Here is a 16,493-nt window from a genome sequence, read left to right on the forward strand (position 1 = left end):
TTCATACAAACATTTTAAAAAATATGGTGTCAACATTTCTTCTAGTCAAATACAATGTTGATTGATGTTTAGTATTTTGGACTGGACATGAACTGTGTATAACTCAAATACATTCAAATGAAAATTGTAAATATCAACTTCCTGTTTCCTATAGTACAACACAATCACCGCATAATATAACAATATTTTATATCAAACTAAGAATGCACGTAAATGGCTAATCTATTCAAAGTACATGTAATGCATAAAGTAGCATTAAAATCCATAAATTCATTAGTTTAAAGCCCTAAAATTGAACAATTCGGTCATAATAAATAGTACAATAACAAGATGAACCATCCAAAAGAATTATATATTCTCATCAAATTACAAACAAACATATTAAAATTACAATGAAAATGCAAATATTTTTAAACGGGTCAAATTATTCAACCTAAAATTCACCCGTTTATTAAAATAGGTCAGAAGACCCGATATGAACCCGGACTTGCTCGAACCCAATAAACCTGGAGGGGATAGTCCGTCAAACCAATTTTACCATATCTCTATCCTATCCAATAAAAAAAATTGACACGTGGCGGGAACTAATTTAGTTATCTATTAAATTTGCAAATAATTTCATACATTGCAGTTTACTTTCTTGGTTCATTCAAAGAAAAAAAAATCAAAAAGACAATTTATTTTCTCCGTTCATTCCAAAATCATCGTCTTGTCCGATCTTCCTATCTTGGCCGGCATCCACATTGTCTCTGAACCTAATTTGCAAATTGCAATATATGAAATTATTTACAAATTTAACAAAGAAATAAATTAATTTCTGCCACGTGTAATTTTTTTTTATTATGACGTGGGAACTCGCAGCCGCTATCCGAAAGTGGACACTGGGTAAATCTCGGCCGAACCTAATACCCTGCAAACTAGGCCCGACAGACAAATCAAGCTAGACGAACCAACATGTAATTTTTTTTTATTGAATAGGATAGAGGATAGTAAAATTATTAGGACAAACGCATCCCCTCCGTAATAAACCTAAAAAAGACATATTTATCCATTTAATAATTTTTAAATAGATTAAAAGACTTAACAAAAACTCAAACTTCCTCAAATATAATCGAACTAACCAAAATGGACATATTGTTGGAATTTATCAGGAATTTAACCTTAAGCCCAGGATCTACCGTGTTATAATAATTGAGATAAGAAAATAAAACGAAATAAATATAATCTTATTCCTCAGCATAGTCGGATTCAAATATGCAATTAGATGGAGGATTTTGTGTTCTTCAAGCCTATGGCGCAACCCCTCCCGAAAAAACCGCTAGGGTTTCTTCCGTTACTCCCACGATGAGATATGAAACGTAATGGTTGTTGCATCTAGACCGGGGATCACAACTCTATTTATATCCCTTATTATTAATTGGCCTCATCACCCAATTAATAAGTTACCGGGTTTCTGTACATTGGAGGCCCGCACTTACTAAACACATTTAAGCCCAATAAATTAATAGATCACTTAATATAGACTTAATTTGACTGATAGCCCAAATAGTTACATTTAACCCACAATTGGATTTATAATTCAACAATCTCTCACTCGGGTAAATGTACACTAAATAACCTTATGAGCTCATAAATGTTTTGCTATCAGATCTTTAATGTATATTACCAATCTTATCTATAAGTCACGTCAATGCGGATCAAAGCGGCCGTCACTGCATTTATCGCAATGGGACCGATCAGTGGTCACAACACTAATATAACCTAAGATTCGATCAAGTGCGGATGCACAACATGAAAATTTCATGTAATGTGATCTTAACATGCCTATTTTCAACTGATCCACCTTAACTTTAATTCAGAATAACTGAATACTGAATTAAAACTGAATACTGCACACTGAATATTGAACATTGAATACTGAACTGTGCAGTGTAAACCAAAGTAACTTTAATAGTATTTGAACACTACTAATTAGCTCCCACTAAACCGAAGTATCGAAATATGGTTCCACTTTTCAAACGAGCAATATGCTCACTATAGAACTTATGTGGAAACCCTTTACTAATTAAGCGGATCCGTAATCGTGAAAGCTATATGAATATGTTCAATAACTAATTCATGATATGAAGTCAGACTATTAAGTAAATGGCGATTATTATTATCAAATGATGCACTAGTTCCAATCGATTTTGAATTCTGAAAGAGACAAAACTTTATATCCGAATGAACAATAATAACTGAATTTGTTCAAAATAGAGATCAAAATTAAATTTTGACTAAAGATGGTACAATAAAAAATGTCTCATTCAAATTCAAATAGTAACGAGTACTTAATAATAATCTAAAATTGTCAATGACTTCAACTTGAATTTTCTTGTCGTCACCCATATAGATGTATCTTTTAACATTAATTGATTTCAACAATAAAATAATCTTGCATAGACATACTGATGTGTGTTGTTACACCAAAATCCACCCCAGGTTGTTACACCAAAATCCACCCCAGGTTGTTACACCAAAATACACCAAAATATGTCATCAGAAATGTCTAACTTAAGTGCCCTAAATTTAGTAGCAATAGTAGACATGTTCATAATGTACTCCCTTATGTTATGTTTGTCGTTATACTTTATGGTAATTAGACTTTTAAGAAGAATACTCATTTTCCGCCTTATCGCTTTTGGTAAAACGTAACTTAATTACGACAAGGAATCCATATCATCATATATTGTACTCCTAAAATTCATGGAGTGTTTTTCTTAATGATAATTAGACTTAGGCGTTGGATCTATCCCATTTCTCAAACAACTGTCCTTTATGAGCAGTGTTTTTCGCCGTATGAGTGAGTTAGTCTATTATTAATGCCAAGTCATGATTCATACAACCAAATGAATCATAATGAAGCTCAATTCTCATCCCAAGACACTAAGTGCAACATCAATGATCAATCTTTTGGATCAATAACATTGATTGCTAGCAGTAATCTTGTTGCAATAATCATATACGAACAATAAGTAATGTCAAACAACAACCAATCTTTGGACTGATTTACTATTCACATAAGTTAAATCCATATAATCGTCCCATACATACTATCGCAGATGTATATTTCATTCTGTCAATTACCGACTACCTTTGGACCGAAGAATAATAACACAAATTAGAAATACACATAAACACTTACGTTATCAAAAAAAAAATCTTATATAAAAGAGGTTACTTTGACAACGTCAAATACTTGATCTCCACCATCAAAATGCAATATGCATTATTAATGAATTTATAATTTTCTTAAACTAAATTATAATCAGAATCATGTTCAATATATACGGGTCTGATTCCATAGAAAATAAAGAATGCTTATTAGCAACTGAATGCACATGTCTATAAGCTACTGAATGTTTCATATGTGAATTTATAAAATAAAGTAGCAATTATATCACAAGTTATCAAGCAACATCAGCAAATGTTGTTGCACAAATTACTGATTTGCCAGCGATAAACTTATTTTGACAATTAAATGTAGACAATAAAGTAGTGTGTCAAACAACACTCCATCTTTGGACAGATCTATTATCCACACACAAACAATCAAAATTATCATCACCACATTCAATATCACTAAACATGTATGTAACTACTTAATGACTGAGTTGCCTTTGGGTCAATCAGGAGCCTTATAAGTTACAAACACAACTTTCTAATACACAAAATAAACCGATTTACACAACAGAGGCTGCTTTGGCAACATAACTGTTTCAACAAATTCATAAAATATATGATATTATTTATTGCTAATTCAATTCACCTTAAATAAATCATATATGTATGTCTAATACATATTAAAACTATAACAACAACAATTAATTTATGGACTTATTAAAATAATCAAGTAGTCCAAGAAAATACTAAATGCAGCGGAATCACATAGGCAAAAATATGTCACCCAAAGAGACTATAAATTTAATATAATGAATATTTATAGTTGAATTTGCACAAATGAATAATGTCGAAAATATATGCTACTGTATCCCAAATTTCATTGGATTATTCAATGAATCACAATGAATATTCTATTATCACAAAAATTAGCGATAAAAATTTGAATAAATAAACTAACGGCACCGCCGTTATATACCTAATTGCAATTACAATATGAATTCGAATCATTCAATTGAATTTCATCTTCCATCCAATCCATATTTCATTTATATAGATACATATATCATCGGTAAACACAAATATAAATACAACGGCCGATCAGTCAATGCGATAACCCAAAATTAAAAATGCAAGTTTACTTGATTAGACATTAAATAATAGATTTAGATATCTAATATATCAATTAATAATACCAAATGACCTATCATGATAGCCATAGAGATGCACACAGTGCATCCATATAGAAATATTATATTAAATTTCAACCGACTTATGCATTTAAAATTAATGACCTATTCGAGTAGAAAGTCATATATTTGAACAAAAGAAAATCACACGTCATTGTTCAACTACATTTGAATGCATATGCACGAATATCAAGATATGAATATGCTGTTTTATAATCAATCGTCAGTAATAAACTTGAACCTAACTTATTCTTGACAGCCAGCATAAAGCACCAAAGCAATAAATATCATATGAAGAATGTATGCATAAATGAGGAATCACATGATTACTCAGCATCCGCATAGTAACCAAGAGAAATCAACCAAATAATAATTTACTAGTTCCAATCATGATTCCTCGGATATGGGTATGTATATCCTTTACAAATAAACAAATGTACATGCAATGGCGGCCCGAAAGTTACGACAATGATGACCCAAAATTTAGTTCCGATTAAATGCCAAGTGATCTAATAAAATATCTCAATAATTCAGCACGAAAAGGTTCTAATACTAATTGTTGGAATTTATCAGGAATTTAACCTTAAGCCTAAGATCTACAGTGTTGTAATAATTGAGATAAGAAAATAAAGCGAAATAAATCTAACCTTATTCCTCAGCATAGTCGGATTCAGATCTGCAATTCGATGGAGGGATTTGTGTTTTTCAAGCCTATGACGCAACCCTTTCTGAGAAAACCGCTAGGGTTTCTGCCGTTACTCCCACGATGAGATATGAAACGTAATGGTTGTTGCGTCTAGACCTAGGATCACAACCTTATTTATATCCCTTATTATTAATTGGCCTCATCACCCAATTAATAAGTTATCGGGTTTCTGAACATTGGAGGCCCGCACCTACTAAACACATTTAAGCCTAATAAATTAATAGATCACTTAATATAAGCTTAGCCCAAATAGTTACATTTTAACGCACAATTGAATTTATAATCAAATACATATTTACCCATTTAAAAATATATAAAATTAAAAATCTATAAATTAAATAATAATCCTAAACAAGTAAGGACAATTGAACAACACACTAATCAATGAACTACATACGTAAGTAATTAAGTAAATAGTAAAAATATAAGTATTCATTCATAAATTAATAATTTTTTAAAAAATATTAAAATTAATATTATTTTATAACTATAATAAACACATTAATTAATATTAATATATAATTGTCACGGTTCAATTTTAATTTTCCTGCAGTTTCCAAACTGATCAATTTAAAAAATCATGTGAACTATATGTGACATGTAAAATTTTAAAAACGATATTAATAGTATTATTTTGATAATGAGATATATATATTTTAATAACATGAGAAGTCGAAGCTAATGACATTTTTCTTGTCATGTTAGATTGATATTGACTAGTATAACTATAAGTTGAAATTTTAATTCACTTCAATTATTTCGTATCTTAATTTGTATGGTATTATCATATTTTCTCCGTTATCCAATTGTATGCTTGTTTGATCAAACATAAATTTTAAGAAAATGTAAGGATATAATATATTTTTTTTAATAAAAAAATAATACTATTTTACTAAAAAAAAAAAAAAAAAATAAATTAATGATAAAAAAAAAAGCAAAGTGAGAATAAGTATTTTGCCAGCGTGCCTGCCGTATCAATAATTACCGTATGGCCCTAACTAAATTCGCATCAATTTCAGAAAGGAGGTCGCTCTGCCCCACCCTGGCTGTCCAAAACCCTAACGTGGAAACGACTCCAATTTAGCACTCCAGAATATCGAAGGAAGAAACTAACGACACGAACTTGAAGGTGATATGAGCGATTTCCCTTACGCGATTGTATCCTTATTGGTATTCGAATTCTCTTCTTGAAGGGAAATTAGTTCGAGATATTTGAGAATGAGCATCGTTCCGAAAGAAGCAATCGAAGTGATTGCACAGAGTATAGGCATCTCCAACTTATCTCCAGATGTTTTGCCTGCTCTTGCTGCCGATGTGGAGTACCGCATTCGCGAAATCATGCAGGTTATTGTTCCCTGTTCGAACTATATCGTTTTGAAAGATTCAGTTTTGCATTTTCGTCATTGAATGAGAGCTAATTGATGCAGGAAGCAATCAAGTCCATGCGGCATTCACGAAGAACTACTTTAACGACAGAAGACGTGGATAGCGCGCTTGGATTTAGAAACATCGAGGTTTTGATCCTCACCTGAAAATACTCATGCTATTTCTTTCCTTATTTTTGGGTAAAATTGTTGCTCTTGTGGATCTCCTAAGATTCTCTTGGATTTTGGCTGCGCTTTTTGAGTTGACTTTGTGTTTGGAGTTTGGTGTGGTTCTGATGGTTTTATTTGAATTGTTCAGCCAATATATGGATTTGCATCTAAGAATCCACTGCGATTCACTAGGGCTGCAGGTCACAGGAATTTGTTCTATATTGAAGAAAAGGATGTGGAATTCAAGGAGGTATGAATTGGATTTTATGTTTCCTGAGATTAAGATTGGAATTTATCTCATTGGCTGCTACATTTCATGCCTTTCAGGTGATTGAAGCACCTCTACCTAAGGCCCCATTAGACACAGCGGTGGTTGCACACTGGCTAGCTATTGAAGGAGTTCAGCCTGCTATTCCAGAAAATCCTCCACCTGAAGCTCTTCAGAGTACTAATTCTTATTATATTCAATAAATGCTATAACCAATCTAAACTAAACAGTTAAAAAAATCGAATCCATTCTTTATACCACATCCAGGATACGTGTGTTCACTTTTAATCCTTCTGCTGTTGAACGACCATGCATACGTTAGTGTTGTTGTGTAGGTTCTTTATGCTACTGATCCTTATTAATGAAGCTCTTTTACATGCAGCATTTTCAATACCTTCTGATACCAGGAAGGCTGAATTTAAAGATGATGGAGTGCCGGTTGACATTAAGTTTCCGATTAAGCACGTGCTTTCGAAGGAGCTTCAGGTACTAATGAAAGTATTTATGTACCTTCTTCTTTAGCACCAATAAAAATTGCATAAAAGCTAATTGTTCATTTACGGAGTGGTGGCGCAGCTTTACTTTCATAAGATCACTGACCTGGCTGTTAAGAGACCAGACTCCCCATTGTTTAAACAAGCATTACTGAGCTTGGGAACTGACTCAGGAATTCATCCATTGCTCCCCTACTTCACATTTTTTATTGCGGAGGAGGTAAAAATGAGTGACTACAGAACTGGAGCAGTAGTACTCGTACTTGGTGATGGCTATTAACTTTTGATAATGGCAGGTTTCTAAAAACTTGAGTAATTTTACCGTCCTCTTTGCTTTGATGCGTGTTGTTTGGAGCCTTCTTCGAAATCTGCACATACATGTTGAGCCATATGTAAGTTTTATTTGGTTTTGTTCCATTTTTTGGTCTTCCCTTTTCTTACTGTTTTCTGTTTAAGGCAACTACAATATTTGGTAGAGTAACAATCTAGTGAGTTGCGCCGGTTCTAAGTTGGCTTTAAATATTCTATAACGTTCCGTTAATTCTCCATTATACTTGTATGGACGGCTTATATTTTTCCAGCCACATCGAAGTCTGTATTTAACTTGTGAAAATGGGAAGAAGAGTTGAACCTTTATTAGCTTTTTTTACCTTTTACTCTATAATTTTGGTGAAGTGTCGCAAGTCTGTCCTTTAGTTGTGTTTTATGTTTTTTAAGTTACTAAATTCTTGCTTCGATTATTTAATTAGCTGCACCAATTGATGCCCTCAATTATGACGTGCTTGGTGGCCAAACGATTGGGAAACAAATTCTCTGACAATCACTGGAATCTAAGAAACTTCACTGCAAAGCTGCTTGCTTCAGTATGCAAGAGGCGAGATTCCTTTGTTTTTCTTTGCAATCACATAATGAATTCTCTTATCCATTCACATCTTCTATTCATCTGGTGGAACTGAAACCATATATTTTGCCGTTGTAGTGCTTTTGTAAGTAGATTTAGATCATACTTTTATTTAAATTCCTTTCATGGCTGAACTTTTGCAGGTTTGGCCATGTTTACCATAATCTCCAGCCGCGTGTGACCAGGACATTGCTACACGCTTTCTTGGACCCATCAAAAGCCCTTCCGCAACATTATGGTGCTATTCAAGGGCTAGCAGCCCTTGGTCCTAATGTGGTATTTTGTGCTTTTTTCTTCTCATTCTCTATGTTCTTTTGTTATTTATGCTATGCTCGTGCACTCCTATGTTCTCTGCTTCACTGTTATCTTGTACATCATATATCTAATTGGTGGGTGAATTCGGTTAAAAAATGTTGGTCAGATTCGATTGCTTGTGCTGCCCAACCTCGAGGCTTATTTGCGACTTCTGGAGCCAGAAATGCAGTTGGAGAACCAAAAGAATGAAGCAAAGAGGCATGAAGCCTGGCTTGTCTACGGGGCATTAATGGTAGGATATAACCTTTTGATTCTTTAAACAAATTTTAATGTTATCTAGGGCTTCAAAGTCACAACATAACAAATATCTATCCGTTATCTCAAATATAGAAACTTCTGATATTTAGCATGGAAGGCAAGCTTAGGATGTTTAGTTTTGTCATAGCTTCATTCTGACCCGTGCATGGCAAAGAATTGTGTGAATGTGATTTTCAACATGCTTTCTTATCAAGAATGTGGCATTATTAGTCACAGTGATCATCAATTGGCGCACCACCTTTCATTAAGTCACAAATTCTTTGCCCAAACTCTACGACGGAACTTTTTGGTTGTGTAGACTTTGTAGAATCAACTAGATGGATGTTGTGTTATAGTCCGAGACATAAATCAAGCTGTCCAGAATAGATAATCATATTTTCATATTTATTTTATTCATGTAGTATTCGATATTTTTGTATAACCTAACCAACCCGGATTTCCCTTTCCCTTCTTAGAGTGCGGCTGGCCTCTGCTTGTATGACAGGTTAAAGATTATACCTTCTCTAACGTCGCCCCCAGCACGATCCATCTTGAAATGCAACAATAAAGTGATGACCACAGGTTCAAGTATGATCATCTTATTCCTTTCCTCTTGCTGCATCAATGATGCCTACTCTGCAACGATTCTGATTCCAAATTCCAATGCTCTTTTTGTGTCTTTTATCAATTGTGTCAAAGATAAGCGCAAGGCAAGCATGGATAACGCGGGTCACCAACCAGCGGCAAAGAAACTAGCCACAGAGACTTCAGGCTTGATGGGGCTCCCTGCGGAAATGGCAATGGCAATGGCAGGCACGAGCAGCGGATATCCTGCTGCGAACATGGACAATAACTCTACGATGCAACATTCGAGGCCTGTAATGAATAACAACATGGTGGGGAGAAAAGAAATGATTGTTGGGGGTCAAGTGTTGAAGAGTACTACAGCGGCATCTCTTGGTCGGATGTGGAAGAAGGATGCTGATGCCGATGGCGGAAATGGAAATTTTCTGCGCCAGTTGTATGAATATTTTGGTGAGAGCATGTTGTCGTTTGTACCATCTCCGGAGTTATATATGTTCTTATGATCGAAAGAGAGGAGCAGCCCTGAGCATAGGTACATCATACATATGTGATTGTGTATTTTTATGCCAGCCTCTAAGAAAACAGAATTAACGTGCCTATTGCTACTGTTGTCACTTTATATTAGACATCGCACACATTCATATATAATTTACGCAAAATAGTATAAAATCTTCAGAAAATTTTGTTTTCCTTACCTGTGTTTTATTAAATACATCACTTGCTTTTTTGAAAATGTGTACTGATGCGTATTATATTTGAAAATTTTGTGTTTGTTTTGTGTAATTTTTGTCGGAATGTGCAATATTCTTTTTTTAGTGGTTATTAAGTCGTAGGTTTCAAAATTAGTCATAATTTTTGTGTGTATTTGGTCATCGTGTTTTAATGTGCAATATTTTTACGGGTGCAGATTTGTCGTTATTGCTGTTGTGGTGCCCCAAAAAATGGATAAATTAGTTACCATGTATATATTTGGGTGGGTGGATACATTGTGTATAAGAGCCTTGCTAGACGTTACAGGGGTGGTTGGATCGTTTGTACTATGGTGCTATCCTCAACATATATGCTCATGCTGGAGGAAGAACGACTGTTGTTAGGTTCACATATTGGAGGCTTGAGGTTCCTGCCGGTATGTATTTCGAGGGACTAGTGTATCCCTTTCGATGTGACGAAGATGTTTTCAGATGTTCAAAGTAAACTACGGGAAATATATTATTTCTATGTACGCCGTGTACAAAATGCGTCGTTAGGGCCTCAACATACGCCAATTTAAAAAATGATGTTCCTCGGCCTAAGGTACGACTGTCTTTCTCGTTTTCTCTTCTATGCTATGCTTAAATTTATTTTCTCATCATCGGTTTGACCATGCAGAGTAGCAGTAGGCCGCGACACGCTTCTGAACAGCCCAACACCGTTCCCTTATAGACCGAAAACATATATTATCCAGTATGAAAGCGTTAACTTTTGTTATTTTATTATCATTCATCGGAACATAACAACACTCCAAATTGTGGGAAATCTGTATAATCTTTGTAAGGTTGGGTGGAAGTTGATGCCTCGGGTCACATCACACCTATGTCATAGGCTTTGCAAGATCCATGCCTGGTACCTCGGGCATAGTGGATAGACGCAGACCATTGCGACGTTAACCGTTATCATCCCGATTAGGTTCTCAGTCACACCACTATGGTGTCGAGGATCTTCAGGTGGTGGGTCTAGTCATGGTCCACGTTTATAGATTATCACCGATTGAGTTTGTGGTTTTATAGAATGTGGAGTTTGGATGGATGTAAGGTTAATTATTGTGATGATGAAATTGGTTTATGGTTTGATGTTTGTCGTTTTTGGTATTATTCCTAGAGTTGTTAAACGAATCGAGTAGTTCGCGAGCCAAGCTTGACAAGACTCTTTTATCTCTATAAACGAGCCGAGCTCGAGTTCGAAAATTATCTTTTTACAAATGAGCTCGGCTCGCGAGTAGCTCAGTTGAGCTCGTTAGTAATAATATATTTATATTATTTATAGTATATATAATTCTTTATAACAAAATTTACATTTATTATTAAAATTTGATATTTTATTACAAAAATTTATGAATAAAATTAAATATATTTAATTTATATATTTAAAAATATATAGAATATGTTCAAACCGAGCTCTGAGTTCGAGCCGTACGAGCCGAGCTCGAGCTTGAATTTGAGCATAACGAGCTGAGTTCGAAACACTATTTTGGCTTGAATTCTCAACAAGCCGAGCGGAGCCTGTACCATTAACAAGTTCGAGTCGAGCTCGAACAACCAATACTCTAGTTCGCTCGACTCGTTTAACAACTCTACTTATTCTTTGTGCATATGTAGTCGGTTTTATAGTAGCTGTATGCTATGGATTTATGCATCCATTTTGTGGTTTTGTTTCGGGGTTTATGTTTTGGATTTAGAACTCCGATCAGATCCTTGGTTAGTGGTTGTATGTTATATATTTACGTATCCATTGTTATGTTATATATTGTGTAGTGGTCTTATAAAAAGATTTATGCTACTATCCTTCCGAACCATTAGTCTTTGAATGTAATGGTACACAACCCATACCATGAAGTTCAATCAAATAACATAATTGCAATGACACCGTAAACAAATGGTTGTTTCACACCACTATGAACGCAAACCCAACACATACCAACTACCACCTACATAAACACTATGAACGCAAACCCAACACATACCAACTACCACCTACATAAACATGATTTTCAATATAATAATCGCAAGTACAACAAAACTTCGTACTTCCATGTAGGCAAAATTGTTCATAACTCCCTTGTCATTTCAAAATTCAGCGTAAATCTCTCTTTTACTTTAAAAATTGCATGAAGCCCCTTATACTTATAAAACGTTGCATGAAACCTTTTTGTGGTTTCAAAACTCAGTGTAAATTTTCACTCTACTTAAATAAATTGCATGACGTCCCTTTATACTTTAAAAAATATTGCATGAAACCCCCCGCCATGCAAAAAATATGGATAGAAAATCATCTTCCCATTACACAACGGAAGCTTAATAGGGGGTCGGATTTTATGCAACGTTATTGAAAGCATAGGGGAGTGCCATGCAATTTTAAAGTACATGGAGATTTTATGCATAATTTTGAAACTACATGGGAGTTATGAGCAATTTTACCCTCAATGTATTTCATTCTTACACGCAAAACCTTAATTTCTTGCCCTACTTCTTTGGCGACGACCTTTATTCAAAGCATCTAATCAACTGTAGCCGATTTAACCTCCATCTTATTTCCTTCATCACTAGAGTTGCTCTATTCCTCAGGCTGAGTGCTAATAGGTTCAAACCAACAAAAAAAATCACATGCTCCTTTGGGAAATTGCAAAACAATTTACTTTGTGTCTCCGTCGTCAATCCAACAACATGAATGGCTGTCAATGTCCCGCACTTGCATCGTGGACACCTGCACCTCATATCAAGATCTCTCTTACCTTGACTTTGACTTGAACTTTTACATGACATTTCTATTGAAGAATATGAGTAAAGTTAAAGGATACTTTTATGTACCAAGAAATTCAATACAAAATTCATAAGCCAACAACCTCTTCAAAAAAAAAAAAAAAAAAAAAAAAAAAAAAGAAGAAAAAAAAAATTCAATACCTACAGACTTTGATTTCATAATTTTGATAGCTTTTTCTCAATTTGAAAGGTTAAACCCAACGGGAATAATCGAATTACAATCCTTATTTCAACCTCACGAAATTGGAACAAAGAAGATTTAAATTTTCGCAAATAAAAACAATAAAAACAACTTACTCACTATAAAATACTGACTATCCATGAACTCAAAATTGATAAACTCATATTTTCGATTTTTACCAATAAAAAGCCCTAGCTCAACCTCAAGAAATCCAATCCAATCAAATTCAAAATTCCAAAAAAAAAAAAAAAACCACCATCGAAGTTTATTAGCGAGGTATTGTTCAATAGGGACATACCTATTGGACTAGAAATTCGAGCTTCAATGATAGACTATAATGGCAAGACTTCAATATTTTTGCTAGCCCTTCTTCGTAGTGCACAATCCCAATTTAGGAGAGGGTTGGATCTACCATCTAATAAAGGCTACAAGAGTATTTTAGTAACTTTATTTAACCCTTAGTAGGAATTTGAAAGAAAAATTGTAGTATAAGCACCTGAACATCAACTTCCGTTAAAGATTAATGGCTGGAGCATTTTGCGCAACATTTAATAAAACATAAGTGGGAAAAATAGAATTTTCTGACCTCCGGAGTTTTTATGCAAATTTCAAAACCTATAGATGATATTTATGCTATTTTACCCATAATTTCCTATAAGGTTACTGGAGGGTGGAAATGGGCTAGGTCATGCAAGCTTTGGCTAAATAGGTTATGTTTGTTTTTTTAAATATTATAGTATGAAAATATATGTATATATATATATATCTATAAGGTTTGGACCTGACCTACTTCAGACACTTACCTAATCTATAAGTCTTTAAAAGAATATATAATACTCTCTCTGTCCCAACTTTGTCCGACTCAATATAAAATTATTTCATATTATAATAAAAGTAATCACACACTAATATCAAAATACTATTAATTCTTACATTGATTACAAGCATATTATTACGCATATACAAAAAGTATAAAGAATAAAAATATCAAAATCATCTTTCACATTTCTACTGACGAATAAAATATTATTATTCTTAATCTACTACAAAAATCTAAATGTATATTTTCGTCCAGGACGAAAAAATGTATTTTATAGGATAATTTGCCATTTTTTTTGTTATTGTTCACTAAATTAATATATAATTTATTTATAGTAAAAAATTATTCATTTATAATTGTATTATCATTTAACAAATAATAATTATTTTGACAATATTTTTCTATTTATGATTGTAACGATTCTTTAAATTTTTTTTTTTAAAAGCCGGGTTTGTTTGTTTGTGATTTTAAACCCAAATTTATAATAGTCAGTTTGCACGATTTTTAGTAGAAATATACTATTCTTCTTATAAATATTACATCAAAATACTATTTAAATCAAATCTCAAATTCAAGCTCAAGTTAAAACCAAACACATTGCCCATTCCAAAAAATAGTCAATTAGCAATGAAAATTTTCTGACGCTAATCCTCCATTTTTCGTCCATAGAGAAATTAGCAATAGTATCATAGACATAATATATTATGTCTGTGAATATCCCGTCACGAAAACTAGCCGTCCGTAATTCTATCGCATGATATTACCGAAAAAGTTAGAGACAAAATTAAAAACAAAGTATTCATCTCCGATTAGGATCATAATATTCGTCCTTTACTGACGGATTTTTTTCGTCCCTGATTCTATCCGCAATTTTCGAGACAAAATTTTATTTTCAGCATTATATATTTGTGATGGAAAATTTCATCGCTAATATTATTCCAATTTTAATACAATTTTGCATTGCACGATTTACCAATATCTGTCGCAAACAATATATGAATACATAATTAAATTTCAAACTACAATCATGCATTCATAGCGAAAGAACTAAAAATCCATTGTGAACGCCTATTATAATACATAAAAGGCTTACAGTCACATAAAACTAAAGAATTATGAAATTGTGCAAAACGTATAATACAATCATAACATCAATAATTCCACATATGAAACTGTCCGAAAAATATAAATTTGAACAAACCAATGGCGCACCTTAGTTGCCATCACGGTCGTGCCTGTCCAAGCATGCGTTGATCCTCTTGACCTTCTCTATAATTGTTATTTTGACCCTCTCAAGCTGCTCCAAGTGCCGAGCGTAATTTGAACCACTTGGAGTCCAACTGTCGCTCCAAACGACCCAAGCTCAAAATTCCCTTTTTTTTTTTTTATCCTAGTAGATTAAGGAAATAAGCGTCTCATCACGTTTATACTCTATATCGCTAAGCTAAGACATTCCTTTCTCGATCACAGTCATACTCTCCAAAAAGTAATTAATATCAATACTGATATTCTAAAAGTTGATAGTAACATAGAACAATAATACTATATAACATTTTTGACGTATCTTTATACGATGTTCCTTTGTTCTGCAATATTCATGACCGCCATGGCGCTTTGTATGCGTTAACTCGTAGGTCTCTCATTTCTCGAGACCCTACACTCGTAAACGCATATAAGAAGATATGCTTGTTTTATTTCAAATTAATTACTATAAATAAACCTTAAAATTTTCATCAATGTCTCCATAAACAACTAGGATCTACCCGTGTGCATGTGCTCTCCAACGGCGTTAGGATTTCCGCCATGTCGGTTTGCTTTTATTTCGTTGATTTCTTTTTGGCATCCTCAGAGGTCCAATGTTGTCTCCAAAACTCCAATATAGGAGTGGGGATGACCGAGGTGTCATTTGGGTCCTTTTCATTGTGGACTTTATAGAACTATTTCTGTTTATCCTGCATGCCTTCTTGTTGCAGATGGGACAGACAAGTCCGTCATTTTTGGGCTTCCACTTAATGTGTTTCAGAAAGCCAAAGCATTATCAGTTACTTTATGATTTATTTTTTCAATCATGTAATTGTAAAACTTTATTTGTTGGATGGTATAATTAATTTTTTAATCTTATCTTCAACTCGACTTCGTATCATCGTTTGGTTCCAAAGGCACATCATTCCAAGTGTGCTCTTCTAGGGTGGGGCAAAACTTGAATATAGGCCAGAACTACCTCGATGCAGCACTAGATCAAAGGTAACATTATGTTTGAGTAAAGTAAAGACATACCTGCCATCATCCGCATACTCATCATCATTGGCCCCATCCTAAGAATTTGACGTCCCAGGTGCAGCCCCAGACCCACCTACTCTCATTCGAAATTTTAGTTAAAAAAACATTAATAAGTTTAAAATCAAAGAATAAACAGGTTCATTCTACTATAATGTTTCCCCTACGTGGTCTCAAAAAAGGCGTGCGCTGCACCTCTAAATGGCATACCTGCAAGGATATGGAATTAGTAACTCAATAGAAAAAATATAATCCAAGTAAAATAACTATTGATTTGTAATGGATATACATACCCGCCGAGATCCCAAGG

General features: G+C 33.8%; 1 protein-coding gene and 1 long non-coding RNA gene across 5 annotated transcripts; one reads left to right on the forward strand and one right to left on the reverse strand.

The window, feature by feature from the left end:
* The first annotated feature begins 6,065 nt into the window (after positions 1–6,065).
* Positions 6,066–11,219, forward strand: LOC127256381 (transcription initiation factor TFIID subunit 6-like). 3 transcript variants are annotated; one of them, XM_051282359.1, is made up of 15 exons: positions 6,066–6,399; positions 6,483–6,569; positions 6,739–6,840; positions 6,918–7,035; positions 7,241–7,344; positions 7,435–7,572; positions 7,649–7,744; positions 8,102–8,226; positions 8,397–8,529; positions 8,675–8,800; positions 9,282–9,393; positions 9,505–9,922; positions 10,298–10,683; positions 10,759–10,833; positions 10,925–11,219. In XM_051282359.1, exons 1-12 carry the CDS (start codon positions 6,274–6,276, stop codon positions 9,891–9,893), a joined length of 1,656 nt encoding a protein of 551 aa, XP_051138316.1. In that variant the 5' UTR covers positions 6,066–6,273; the 3' UTR covers positions 9,894–9,922; positions 10,298–10,683; positions 10,759–10,833; positions 10,925–11,219. The 3 variants fall into 3 exon arrangements, with proteins under 3 accessions (XP_051138316.1, XP_051138315.1, XP_051138317.1); XM_051282358.1 differs by having other exon boundaries at positions 10,759–11,219; XM_051282360.1 differs by having other exon boundaries at positions 10,408–10,683; positions 10,759–11,219.
* Positions 11,220–12,254: 1,035 nt separating this feature from the next.
* On the reverse strand, positions 12,255–13,739 carry LOC127256450 (uncharacterized). 2 transcript variants are annotated; one of them, XR_007839857.1, is made up of 3 exons: positions 13,583–13,739; positions 13,385–13,501; positions 12,255–12,849 (listed from the first exon to the last, which is right to left on the reverse strand). It is a non-coding gene; the product is annotated as an uncharacterized LOC127256450 (long non-coding RNA). The 2 variants fall into 2 exon arrangements; XR_007839856.1 differs by having other exon boundaries at positions 13,385–13,511.
* Between the last annotated feature and the right edge of the window lie 2,754 nt (positions 13,740–16,493).

This window comes from Andrographis paniculata, unplaced genomic scaffold, assembly GCF_009805555.1.
Source record: "Andrographis paniculata isolate CXL003 unplaced genomic scaffold, ASM980555v1 Contig55END, whole genome shotgun sequence".
Taxonomy (NCBI): Eukaryota; Viridiplantae; Streptophyta; class Magnoliopsida; order Lamiales; family Acanthaceae; genus Andrographis; species Andrographis paniculata.

Coding starts and splice junctions, on each gene's coding strand:
- LOC127256381 (XM_051282358.1), top strand. CDS start 6,274: ATGAGCATCGTTCCGAAAGAAGCAATCGAAGTGATTGCACAGAGTATA. Junction 7,745..8,101: donor ACATACATGTTGAGCCATAT/GTAAGTTTTATT, acceptor TTATTTAATTAG/CTGCACCAATTGATGCCCTC. Junction 9,394..9,504: donor AGTGATGACCACAGGTTCAA/GTATGATCATCT, acceptor ATTGTGTCAAAG/ATAAGCGCAAGGCAAGCATG.